This window comes from Coffea arabica, chromosome 2e (genome assembly GCF_036785885.1).
Source record: "Coffea arabica cultivar ET-39 chromosome 2e, Coffea Arabica ET-39 HiFi, whole genome shotgun sequence".
NCBI classification, from domain to species: domain Eukaryota; kingdom Viridiplantae; phylum Streptophyta; class Magnoliopsida; order Gentianales; family Rubiaceae; genus Coffea; species Coffea arabica.
Window position 1 is genome coordinate 76,482,969 of NC_092313.1, and position 12,850 is coordinate 76,495,818.

A 12,850-nucleotide genomic window follows, 5' to 3' on the forward strand; every position below is an offset into this window, starting at 1 on the left:
GATCAAAAACTTGACTCGAGCTCAAGTTGCTACTGCTCGTTACGTGTAACGAGTCAAATTCGAGCATCAAAAGTAAATACTCAAGTATTCGATGAGCTTAATCGAGTATTTATGTTATTTATATATTATATATTTTAATTATGGAATGACTATTATGGATTTGTTTTTTAATAAATTTACATGAAGTAATGTTCAGTAAAAAAAGTAATGGATGGCAAAATGGTTATCTAATAAACCTAAAATAAAAAGAATAAAAAAAGAAAAGAAAAATGGGCTCAAGATTGAATAGCTCGAGTTTGATAAGGCTTGCAATTTACTCGAGTTCAAATGAGTCGAGTTTGAACTTGATTTCCATTATATTAAATCGAGTTCGGCCTCAAATTTATATACTCGATCTAACTCGAGTGACACTGATAGTGATCGAATTCGAATTCGAGCATGGTACCACTCGAGTTCAACTTGACTCGATAGCACCCTTAGCAGTAATAGAGGGCCAGTTTGTAAACATCTCCACTCTCCTATATTTAGCTTTGGAGGAGATATGGTTGGATTTGGCAGCGATTAATACGATTATTGTACCTTTTTTTTATAATTTGATGTATACTTACATGATTTTTGTAATCATAAAATATAATAAAATTGTCATGAAACATAATAAAATTATGTGAATGTATATTAAATTAATAAAAAAATCACCACATCACAAATTGTATCCAAGGCAAACCATACGTAATATCGCTTGCCTCATATGGCGTTTGAGAACAATTTTTGGACGCAAACAATCTCACGTATGTTAGAGTGAACAAATTGATCAAAAAAAATCATAAAAGGGATGAAAGCTTTTTAAAAATGGCTAATTACAAACTCTCTCAAAGTAGAGTTGAGTTGTATGGAGACTTTGTAGTATTTGTTGGTCGTTCAAAGTTGCGCTTGTCGTATCGAATCCAATTTCCATTTCCAATCCCTACTAACCAACTTGTATCAGTCAGCAGCGCCACCACTCCACCGTGCACCTGCCCTGCTACTCCGCACTACACTACTTATTTTCAAACGGAAATGCCAAAAGTATGCATGCTTGCTTTCATTCCCGAATGTATCCTTTTTTGTCTTTTTCACTACAACTATAAGTGGCCGTGGTGTAGTCGTTAATACCAGTACCTCTGGTGGATAGTATAGTCAATTCGTATCTCAGTCCCCACTCAGATTCCCTGCTTAACCGAAAACCAGAAAAACACACATATCCCCTCCCGCCTCACACAGACACACAGTGGCACAGCTGTCCTCGCTCCTCGCTCACTAACGCGCTACCCCCATTGCCATATGGTATAAAAACTTCCCCCCCCCCCTTTCTCTCTCTCGCTTCACACAGAGACAGCGCGCAAAATTGATTTCGCTCTCTGAAATGAGATATTCAACTTCAACGACGAGCACGCCTTTACTCTCCGACGATGTTACCCGGCCGGATATTAAACAACTCAACTTCATCCAGACTAACGCCGCAATGTCCTTCGAAGACGCCGTTACTGACGCTATCGACGATGTAACTTCCGAGCCCGACGAACAGCCACTTTCTGCGGCAGTTGTTTTCGGCGGTCAAGCAAAGGAGAAAGTGAAGAAGAAGGTGAAGATGCAGGGCGGAAGTAGTCCTGAGAATGCTACAGCTGGAGGTGACGCCAACCAGTTCACTTCTACAGTCGTTATGATGAGCGCTGGGAATGGAAGGCCGACGTCGGGGTTAAAGCCGTCGCCAAGTGTAGGATCAAGCCTGGAGAGCCTTGCCAAGTCGGAGGCTGATCAGAATGATAACGTTTCGCCGTGGATAATGGGAGAAGCGTGGGAGAGATTTTACAAGTCCTTCGTTTACTACAAGGACAAGCCCGTTGGCACTCTCGCTGCTCTCGATCCTAGTGCGGATGCCTTGAACTACAATCAGGTTTTACACGAATACATTTCTCCATATACAAGCTTTTTTCCTTTTCCTTTTTTTCTTTTAGTCAATGTAAATATCTCTGTGTTTATATTTATGTATGTATGTTCTTTAGTGTAGCGAAAAATAACATCATAATTTTGAGATGTAATGCATCCAATGAGATCGCAAATATGTTTATCATGATGATGACATTCTCCGTTTCCATATGAAAATATTTACATCATAAATATGTTTCTTGATTATTTGCCTTTCATATCTTGTTGTATTAGCTAGAATTATTCAGAGTTCTAGTACACAATGGTTTAGATGTAGACACAGATTTCTGTCTCTGTGTATATTAGTATATATTCACTTTTATCTTTTTAACATTTATCTTTAGGGATATAATTGACTAGCTCTATATATTTTCATGAACACGTCATGCATAAATAACTCCGTACAATCGATAGTAGTCAAAATGTGTTCAATTTTATTTTTTTATCCAGTGCGTTCAAAATTTTAGTCGTACAAAGGTACCATATGTGTATGTAAGAAATCGGTCCTCAAGAAAGCAACGCACAGAGATCTGATTAATGTTTGTTGACGTGTACATTTCTAATTTAATTCATTCTCGGTGGTTGGGTTTTTGTTTTTGTTTTTGTTTTTTTCTAACTGCAGGTTTTTGTCAGAGATTTTATTCCCAGTGGGTTGGCATGCCTGATGAAACCGTCAAAGGAAGGTTTAGATATGGTGAAGAATTTCCTGCTAAAGACTCTCCACCTGCAAGGTAACTGGGAGAAAAGGATTGACAACTTTACTCTTGGACAGGGAGTCATGCCCGCCAGCTTCAAAGTTCAGTACAAGCCAGGTCTCCAAAAGGATGTTTTGGAACCAGACTTCGGTGGCACTGCAATTGGAAGGGTGGCACCCGTAGATTCTGGGTTTTGGTGGATCATATTGTTGAAGTCATACACAAAATGCACAGGCAATCATAGCCTTGCTGAATCGCCTGCTGCCCAGAGAGGAATGAAATTGATTCTCAACCTTTGCCTTGCTGATGGCTTTGATACATTCCCAACACTCTTATGCGCTGATGGATGCTGCATGATTGATAGAAGGATGGTGAGCTTGCATTCCCATATATTTTGCTGTCTTTACTAACTTTTTATCGGAATCGTCTGATGCTGTATATATTATGGAGTTTCCATAATATATATTGCTCCAATCTTGTTTGAATTATTTCTAGTGCCTTCACGCTTGTGACATGCCCTATAGAGTTAATGATGATTAGTTTAGCTCGTGTACTGGATTAATTTGACGCTGTCTCAGTTTGTACTGCCGGTCATGTGAATGTCCAAGTATAAAATTGTGCTGGTTGATACATTCAGTTTACCAGACTGCTTCACCATCAAGTTAGTAATTTACTTTCAACTTTGAAGAGGTTACTCAGGAGTTTTGTAATCCACTGCTTGCTTATTACTCAAATTCAGTTTTAAATTTCACATAGTTTCTTATGTTGCCTCGGTAATCCAACATGCTTCAATTGCTTTTGGACTAGGGGATGTACGGATATCCAATCGAGATCCAGGCGCTTTTCTTTTTTGCGCTGAGGTGTGCTCGACAGTTGCTTATCCCGGAACATGGTAACAAGGAATTGATCGAACGCATAGACAAGCGTATCACTGCTTTGAGCTACCATATCCAAAAGTATTATTGGCTTGACTTCATACAGCTGAATAACATTTATCGTTACAAGACTGAGGAGTATTCCCACACTGCTGTCAACAAATTTAATGTCATTCCTGAATCTATCCCTGACTGGGTGTTTGATTTCATGCCACTTCGAGGAGGCTATTTCATTGGTAATCTCAGCCCATCACGCATGGACTTCAGGTGGTTCCTAGTTGGAAACTGTATTGCTATTTTAAGCTCTTTAGCAACCCCAGCACAGGCAACAGCTATCATGGACTTAATTGAAGAGCGCTGGAGTGAATTGATCGGTGATATGCCTCTGAAAATTTCATATCCTGCACTCGAGGGCCACCAGTGGAAGATTGTTACTGGATGTGATCCCAAGAACACGCGTTGGAGTTACCACAATGGTGGATCTTGGCCAGGTTAGTCAGTTGTCCACGGTCTCTCCAAATCCTGAGATGATGATAAATCATAAAAGTCACTTGGTTGAGAGTATTATTTTCATGCTTTATATGTCAGTGAAACTCGTTCCCTAGATTTAACTCATCTCCAACAATGGAGTGTGATGGTTACTATTTGCATTTGGTTCAGTTCTTACAATTGAGGGTGGTAAGACAATCTTACAATTGTTGAAGTATGTGAAAAGACTGAATATGTAGATTACACACATTTGGTCAACTTGAGAGGCATGACACTGGAGAACATAGTAATTGGAATTACTTGTATTTTTTCTTAACCACTGATATGCTTTTGTGCAGTTCTGCTATGGCTACTTACAGCAGCATGCATCAAAACAGGAAGGCCTCAAATTGCCAAAAAGGCAATAGAGCTGGCAGAACAGCGCCTTGCCAGGGATGGCTGGCCCGAGTACTATGATGGTAAGACTGGGCACTTTGTTGGTAAACAGGCAAGAAAGTACCAAACTTGGAGCATTTCTGGGTACCTGGTGGCGAAGCTTATGATAGAGAACCCTTCCAATCTCCGATTTATCTCTTTAGAGGAAGACAAAAAAATTGCTCAACCAAGGCTCAATCGGTCTGCCTCATGGTCCTCTTAGATTGTCAACTATCTGCATCTCTTTGGATAGTTATTGTTTCGCAGAAAAATTGCTCAACCAAGTCTCAATCGGTCTGCCTCATGGTCCTCTTAAATTGTCAACTATCTGCATCTCTTTGGATAGTTATTGTTTCGCTCAGCAGAGTTTTGGAATGGGGTACGAGAGGCTTGTTTTCACTATTTTGCGAACTTAGAACGCAGAGCTGTAGAATTTGGCATACAATTGAATTCTGACCCCGTCTACGGGGGTTAAATGTAGTAGCGTGCTTGAATTTTGAATGAAGAAGAGCATGAGCCTATTTGCTGCATCTGAAACTTCTGCAGTTTTGCTAATGCTTTCTGAAAAACTCACAGGAGTGTTTGAGAAACTACATCTTTGGCTTTAGAATTTGCTGCTTTCACATGAAATTTAGCAGTCGTTTATGTTCAGTATAATCTGTATCTAGTAGTGTTTGATTCCATGCCATGTCTATTCTATATATATATATATATATATGACTATCTAGTACCTGTGCCTAACACGGTTGTTTGTTGTAGGTTATATTATTCCTTGGTTGGTGTTCACTGGACTTTTTGATGTTTTGCCCTAACAGACAGGTATCCAAGTGGGTTAAAAAATAAAAATAAAAACAGTTGCATGAATCATGGATTTGTGGCGTGAAAATTGTGTGTGAATGTCGTTGGATTAGTCATGAATCAACTTAGCCAACCACTTGCAAAAGATGCAAAGACAGGGAGGTATCAAGCAAATTACTGGAACTAGGCGGCAACACACTCCTTCCAAGTATTCCAGGCCACCGACGTTATGATAGAGGGGTATTGAGGAGAAGGAAACACTGAAGACGAAGTGGAGAAGGGGCCATATCCTTTATCCTACCTCTATCATCCGTTGAAAGGAAAAGAGCATAATCAAGCAACGCATGTTTCCTTTACTGTTGGAATCCTAGCTCCAAATGCAGGGCATATCCCCTGCTGATCATTCGGCTGTTTTCTGCTGTTAAATATTTTCTTTATCCTCTTTATACACCGTGTACATAAAATTTTGAAGGAAACTTAAAAAGCAGCACTTTTGTTTTCCTGAAAAAGATTTTTTTTTTTTTAAAATCGTTAATTATTTTTTATATTTTTCAAACGAGAAAGAGCGTACTACTCGTATTATTTTACGGGAAACGTCCTCCATATACTTTCCGTTACAGAGCATAAAGAGAGAATTGGATTCCCCCCTTTGTCTCCTTCACCTCCTCATAAAATCTCCCTCTTTCCTTCCTTCGATAACCTAAAGATCATTAACTTACAACAGCCAGTCATCTCTGCCTTTTCCTTTATTCTTCCCGGCTCCCCAGGAAACATCCTTTTTACCACTCTCTCCTCTGGTTACAGGAAGAAAAAATTCAAGTAAAAGAAGTGTTATTTTGGTGGAAAAATACTCAAATTTCAAGGTAGTAGAATGTCGGCGAATCCAACGGTGCAAAGCAATTGCGGGTTTATGAATTGCGAAAAGCTGGATAGGATGGCGAATTGGGTCGGGAACAGCGTAGCCTCGGCGTTCTTCGCATCACTGGAACGCTGCTCCTGCATCAACCTCAGCACCTCCCATGACGACGGCGATGATGACGATTTTGAAGAGGCCAAGGACCGCCCCCTCATCCTCACAAAACCCATCTCCTTCGACGATCCTCCTTCTCTCCACCACCACCACCCTACCTCCACCGCCGCTTGACTATTTGGGCCAACAAACCCGGAAAAGCCATTGCCTTGTACCAAAGCGTTTAATGCTTTTGTTTCGATTGTAAAAAGGTAGAAGAAAAAAATCCTTTTTTTTTTTTTTTTATTTTCTTTTCCGTTCATCATCAGTGGGATTCGGACCCCTCTGCTCTTTTTCTTTTTGCTCTGAGAGGACTACGAGCTTAGAAGGATGTGGCTTTCTGTTAATATTGGTAATAATGATCATGCCTGCAACATGTAATTTCTGCTCAATAAAAGTTCAGACCTTTTGCCCATTGTTCCTGTTATTACCTTTTTTTTTTTTTTTTTATTATACATATCCATTTAATCAACTACTTACTAATGATGGTTCTTTATGTCTCTATAATCTAATCTCTATAAGCTGTTGATAATAGATGACATTAAGCTTGCGGATGATTTGGCTTGGCTTATTGTCTGCATAATTTTGTCTTAGTCCTTGTTAGTGTTAAGATGAACAGATGAGAACATCCGCCCCTTTTTCTAATATTTGCTTAATTGTTGTTTTGAGAAGAAAGGCCATATTATATGCATACAGATGTCATACAAGATGTAAAGAATTAAAGTTACATCTTCGCAGTCGAGCTTTGTTTGGTTCGCCTTCTTCAAAAGTTGCTTTATTAAGGTTGTCTGGAGCAGCAATTTATGGAGCCCTTATTGCTCTTTATTTTAATTGCTTTCAAGCTCTTTTACTCCTGTGGTTGAATTCAGCTTCGTTATGAATGACGTGCTAGCTTATTCAGTCCTTATGACAGGAATAAATAAAGAACCATTCAGGTTCCCTCAGAAAATACAAAAACCTCTCAGTTTAGATAAGTATGTTAGCCTGTTCGCTGAGAACAGTGTTAAGAATGCAAATTATGATTGCGGAGAAGTATCCCTAATGCATTTCAGCATTCTCAATTCCTTACTTAAAAATTTCTGTCAACAATGCTCTGGTATGATGGTTCTCTGATGCTATTTGAAGAAAAAGTGCTCATTGGATTGTACATTAGTATGAAACTGAGATTCAACTCTTCATCTGAGATATAATTCTTCCATTCTCATTCTACTAGTCCACTGATAGATATGGAACATTCTTGATCGTTTCTAGTGGTCTAAGCTTCTGCACATAACTTTTGCCTTCTTCATTTTCTGAAGCAAAGTTTACATAATTTAAAACTGGATCAGAATGTATTGAAATGTCAACTCATTTTAATCCTTCTGCTGTGAATGTATTAATGTCAATGGTGACTCTTTTCTTGTTTCCTTCATTTGATATTTAATGAATGTGGTGATGCATTCATTACAGTCTTCTATTTTAGAAGGCATTTTGCACAATCTTCTATCTTGCCCTTGAAGTTTGGATGACATGGACCTAGAGAACAGCATGCAGCCAAATGTAGTGAACTTTAGATTCTTTCACTCTACAGTTGAAGGACTGCCAACAAAGTTGAAATATTTTTCAGAACTTAATAGAATGGGCTGAACTGAAACCGCTTAAAATAACCCAGAGGGAATATTGGACACAATGCTTTTTTGGGAGGCTGGATCAAGTGCGGGGCTAGATATAAGTTAAACATCAACACATGAAAGATTCATCAACTTGCGTGTTTGCTATTGGGTTGCCTGATGCATTTCCATTTTTTGTTCATTATATATACTTGAGAAAATTCAGAATTCTGTGAATAAAAGCTTCTACTGTGTCACTTTTTAGCCACAAGATTGTTCCGATTACTCTTACATACGTGATGTTACCAAAAATTGATTAGGAATATTTGCGCATTTTAACCCTCTTGCCTTCTACCTTCTCTGGTTCTGATTGCCATGATGGGTTTAGTAGAGATGTTGATTACACGTAAATTTGTGTTTCCCACTTCTTAGTTTGGCTAGAGAAGTTTCTCCTGTTCACCTTGGACTTCTTGATGTTGGCGATTAAGTTGTTGAGAATCAGTTGAAGTTCAAGGCATGCCTGTGGCTGTGAGTTTTGGACGTAATTTAGATATCTCATCTGGAGAAAATGATGTCTCAATTCTTCGATGTTTCCACATTGCATTTCTCATTCTCAAATCAAGAGTCACATGTTGAGTGAAGTATTGCATATATTTTGGCTAATGTGTAAGCATTCCCAACTCCTCCTGAGTCCTGATCATAGGAGGTGGTTTGAGAAAATGGATAAGTGGCCGATAGATTGAACTAAAGCCAAGCCTAAACATCAAGGTTCATGTCACCTTAATTTGGTTTTTAAGCAAAAGGTGAATATTGCGGAGAAATGGAAGACTACGGTGCCTGTTCCTCTTAAGAGGAGTGTGTAGTTAACTGCAGAGAACATTTCACCTTCTGTAAATCTCAAAGTGCTTCCACAGCTTTGAAATCCGTCTTCATAATTGATGTTTACACACGAATGAAACGTCATGATTGCCCTGGAAGAAGAAACTTAATGCCAAGATGATCTTTCTGTTTCTTTCTTCTGTCATGAACTCCCAAAGCATGAATTGTCGCCTTCCGTGTCATCGTTGGTCGCGGACTGCGACATAAAGGGTATGTAACTGTTAAGATCTGAAGCAGTAATCATGCAATTTGGATTGTAAACAGGGCGAAGGAAAGAAGATGTGAGAGAGAGAGAGAGAGAGAAATGAGAGGGAAGCAACTAATTCTGTTATTCTTGTCTGACTGTACACAAGTGGGTCCCACCTTTAATATATTCCTCTGACTCAGCCACTAATCGCCATACCTAATTCAAACCCTATTAATTGGAACGACATCGTTCCATGCTCCCAGTTTCCCTTAATTGCTGACCCGATTTTCCAATTCCTGACCTAATTACCCGCTCCTAACAATTCCTTCCCCACGAAAATAGACTTGTCCTCCAGTCTGGAATTCAGGAAACTGGTTCTCAATGAATGTTTTGTCCTCCCACGAAGCTTCATCATAACTCAAGTGATTCCATTTGATCAGGAATTGGATGACAGACCTTCCTTCACGCATGATGGCTCTTCGCTTCAATATAGCCTCTGGTTTCAATAGACATTGATCACATTCGTTCAACTCTGGTAACTTAGGAAAGCTACATTGCAGTGGTCCAAGCTTTTTTTTAAGTAGAGAGACATGGAATACAGGGTGGATTCTTGCATCTGCTGGTAGTTTTAGGCTACTGTACCAACTTTCTCCTCTACCTGGAATGGTCCGTAATACTTGGCAGCCAATTTGAGACATTTCCTCACAGCTACAGTTTGCTGTCTATAAGGTTGCAATTTCAAGAACACCCAATCCCCTTCAGAAAAACTCCTTTTAGTTCTGTGCTAATCCGCATGGTGTTTTATTCTCTGTTGAGCCTTTGCAAGATGTTATTTGATGCAACTTGAAATCTGACTTCTCTCTTGGACCATATTAGACACTGTAGGTACCATTGAGTCCAGATATGGACCTAATGGCAGTGGTGTAGGTTTGTATCCAAACACAGCTTCAAAAGGGGTCATGTTCATGCTAGAATGGTAAGTGGAATTGTACCACCATTCTGCTAGTGATAGCCACTTACTCCACTGTGAGGGTAGTTCATCAGTCATGCATCTCAGATAACTTTCTACACATTGGTTTAACCTTTCACTCTGACCGTCAGTTTGAGGGTGATAAGATGATGAATAGTGAAGGTCCACTCCCACTAATTTGAAGAGCTCCTTCCAGAACACACTGGTGAACACTTTGTCTCTATCAGTGATGATAGACTCTGGTAACCCATGCATCCTGTAGATATGGTCTAGGAAAATCTGAGCAACTGTCTTAGCTGTGAAGGAATGAGTGAGCCTGATGAAGTGTCCAAACTTGGTAAATCTGTTAATCACTACCAGGACAGTATCATACCCTTGAGACTTAGGCAGTTTCTCAATAAAGTCCATAGTAATGTGAAGCCATACTTGTTTAGGAATAGGAATTGGTTGTAACAATCCAGGATAAGGAACATGCTCAGCTTTATTCGTTTGGCAAATATCACAGTTCTGCACATGTGCAATCACTTCCTGCTTCATTCCAGGCCAATAGAACAAGGACTTGAGCTTCTGCCAGCAGTTCCTCTGACCTGAGTGCCTTCCTATGGCAGAGTCATGCAAGGTCTGAATCAGTTGGCTCCTGATGTTGTTGGCACCTCCTACATAGATCATTCCCTAATACTTCAGAATTCCATCAAGCAGGCTGTATTCAGCATGTGCATTGGGGTCTAATACTAGTTGGCTCATAATATCTTGGCATTGCGAATCACCTTCATAGCTCTTCTGCAATTCCTCCATCCAACCAGGTTTAACAGATGTGACAGCTAAGCAGGATCCCAGCTCCTTCTGGTGTGCAGGTTCATGCCTCCTAGACAAGGCATCTGCTACCGAGTTTTCAGCTCCTTTCTTATATTCTATCTTATAGTCCAACCCCAAGAGCTTAGTCATCCATTTATGCTGAATAGTAGTGTTAAGCTTCTGATCCAAAAGATACTTCAGTGACTGATGATTAGTTCTTATAATGAAATGATTCCCCACTAGATAATGCCTCCATTTAGTGACAGCCATTACTAGAGCTAGGAGCTCCTTTTCATAAACTGAGAGTCCCAAGTTTTTGACTGAAAGTGCTTTACTCAGGAAGGCAATGGGGGTGTCCTTCTTGCATTAAGACAGCTCCAATCCCTCCCCCACTAGCATCTGTCTTCACAACAAAAGGCTTTTTAAAGTCTGGTAACTGGAGAACTGGAGCTGAGCACATCAACCTTTTTAAGTGTTCAAATGAATCTTGAGCTTGACTACTCCATTTGAAGTTGTCCTTCTTTAATAACTCAGTGAGTGGTTTACACACCAGACCATAGTGCTTGATAAACCTCCTGTAGTATCATGTAAGCCCAAGGAAACCCCTCCACTTCTTTACTGACTGAGGTATAGGCCACTGTAGAATGTTACTGATTTTTGAATAGTCCATGCTAACACCCCTATCTGTGATAGTATGCCCTAAGTAGTCAACCTTCTTCTGAGCAAATGCACACTTAGATCTCTTCACATAAAGTTGATGCTTCCTCAGAACCTCAAATACAGACCTTAAGTGTTGGATATGAGTATCCATGGTAGGACTATATACCAGAATATCGTCAAAGAAGATCAATACAAACCTCCTCATATAGGGTTGGAATACCTGATTCATTAGTGATTGAAAGGTTGCTGTTGCATTAGTGAGTCCAAAGGGCACGACCAGGAATTCAAAATGTCCACAGTGAGTCTGAAAAGTTGTCTTGAAAGTGTCTTGAGGCTTAACTCTGATCTGATGGTACCTTGCTGTGAGATCCAATTTTGTTTTGTAGACAGAACCAACTAACTCATCCAGCAGTTCATCTACGTTGGGAATTGGAAACCTGTCCTTGATGGTCATTTCATTCAACTTTCTGTAATCCACACAAAAACGTCAAGTCCCTTCTTTCTTTTTAACCAGCAATACAGGGAAGACCAAAGGGTTGTTGCTGTACTTGACTATTCCTTTTTGAAGCATTTCTGCCACCTGTTTCTCTGTTTCCTTCTTGTGACAGTGAGGGTACTTGTAAGGCTTCAATTTGAAAGGTTGTGCCTTATTTTTGAGGTGGATCTCATGATCAACACTTCTGTTAGGGGGCAAAGAGTTTGGAGTTTGGAACACATCATCATAGTCCTGAAGCAATTTCATGACTTCCTGTAGAATAGCCGCTGCCTATTCTTCTGTCTCATTTTTACAATTCAGTGCCATGCACATTTGCTTTTTATACTCTATGAAAGTTCTCAGATCCTTTCCTCTGATTAAATCCATATCACAGTCCTCTGCTTGTCCATGCAAGTGGATTTCATTTCTTTCACTGTGCAGGGATATCCTGAGTTGTTGGAAGTCAAATGTGATAGGGCTAAAGTATGTCATCCAGTCTACCCCCAAAATTATGTCTCATCCTTCTAACTCCATCACCTTCAAATCGAATCTGAAACTATGTTGATTGATTTTCCAGTGCACATTAGGACAGATAGCATTGCTAGTCACAGTGGTTCCATTTCCCATTATGACAGAAAATGGCTGCTCAGTCTGTCTGTAAGTAATATCCATCCCAATTACCATCTCACTGTTGATATAACTGTCTGAACTTTCAGTGTCTACCAGAATAAAAACTTTCTCACCATCTAGGATGCCTGTCAATGTAATTGTTTTCCTTCTCAGGGATTCAGACAATGCATGCAAGGACAGTTCCATAGTTTGTCATGTATTCCCTGTCTGTTCATCCTGCTCACCTATTGCATCTTCAAAAGTCGCATCCTTTTCATCCTCTAGTATCATACAGTTTACATGCCCTAGCTTACACTGGTGGTCTATGCCATATTTTTCTCCACACTTGAAACACAGTCCCCTACTTCTTCTAAACTGCAGTTCTTGTGCTGAAATTTTCTTCATGTCCTTAGTGTCCTCCTACTACCTGTTACTGAACCT

At 39.8% G+C, this 12,850-nt stretch overlaps 2 protein-coding genes across 2 annotated transcripts; both read left to right on the top strand.

The window, feature by feature from the left end:
• The first annotated feature begins 1,226 nt into the window (after positions 1–1,226).
• Positions 1,227–4,920, top strand: LOC113729518 (probable alkaline/neutral invertase F). Its single transcript, XM_027253807.2, has 4 exons — positions 1,227–1,933; positions 2,588–3,031; positions 3,468–4,026; positions 4,363–4,920. The coding sequence occupies exons 1-4, from the start codon at positions 1,403–1,405 to the stop codon at positions 4,659–4,661; spliced, it is 1,833 nt and encodes a 610-aa protein (XP_027109608.1). The 5' UTR covers positions 1,227–1,402; the 3' UTR covers positions 4,662–4,920.
• An 899-nt stretch (positions 4,921–5,819) lies between these two features.
• On the top strand, positions 5,820–6,660 carry LOC113733335 (uncharacterized). Its single transcript, XM_027259686.2, has one exon. It carries the CDS (start codon positions 6,108–6,110, stop codon positions 6,378–6,380), a length of 273 nt encoding a protein of 90 aa, XP_027115487.1. The 5' UTR covers positions 5,820–6,107; the 3' UTR covers positions 6,381–6,660.
• The last annotated feature ends 6,190 nt before the right edge of the window (positions 6,661–12,850 follow it).

Bases quoted from the DNA above. Each gene is read 5' to 3' on its own strand.
- LOC113733335 (XM_027259686.2), top strand. From the start codon at position 6,108: ATGTCGGCGAATCCAACGGTGCAAAGCAATTGCGGGTTTATGAATTGC.
- LOC113729518 (XM_027253807.2), top strand. From the start codon at position 1,403: ATGAGATATTCAACTTCAACGACGAGCACGCCTTTACTCTCCGACGAT. The intron at 3,032-3,467 runs GTGAGCTTGCAT...CTTTTGGACTAG, and splicing joins GCATGATTGATAGAAGGATG to GGGATGTACGGATATCCAAT. The intron at 4,027-4,362 runs GTTAGTCAGTTG...GCTTTTGTGCAG, and splicing joins CAATGGTGGATCTTGGCCAG to TTCTGCTATGGCTACTTACA.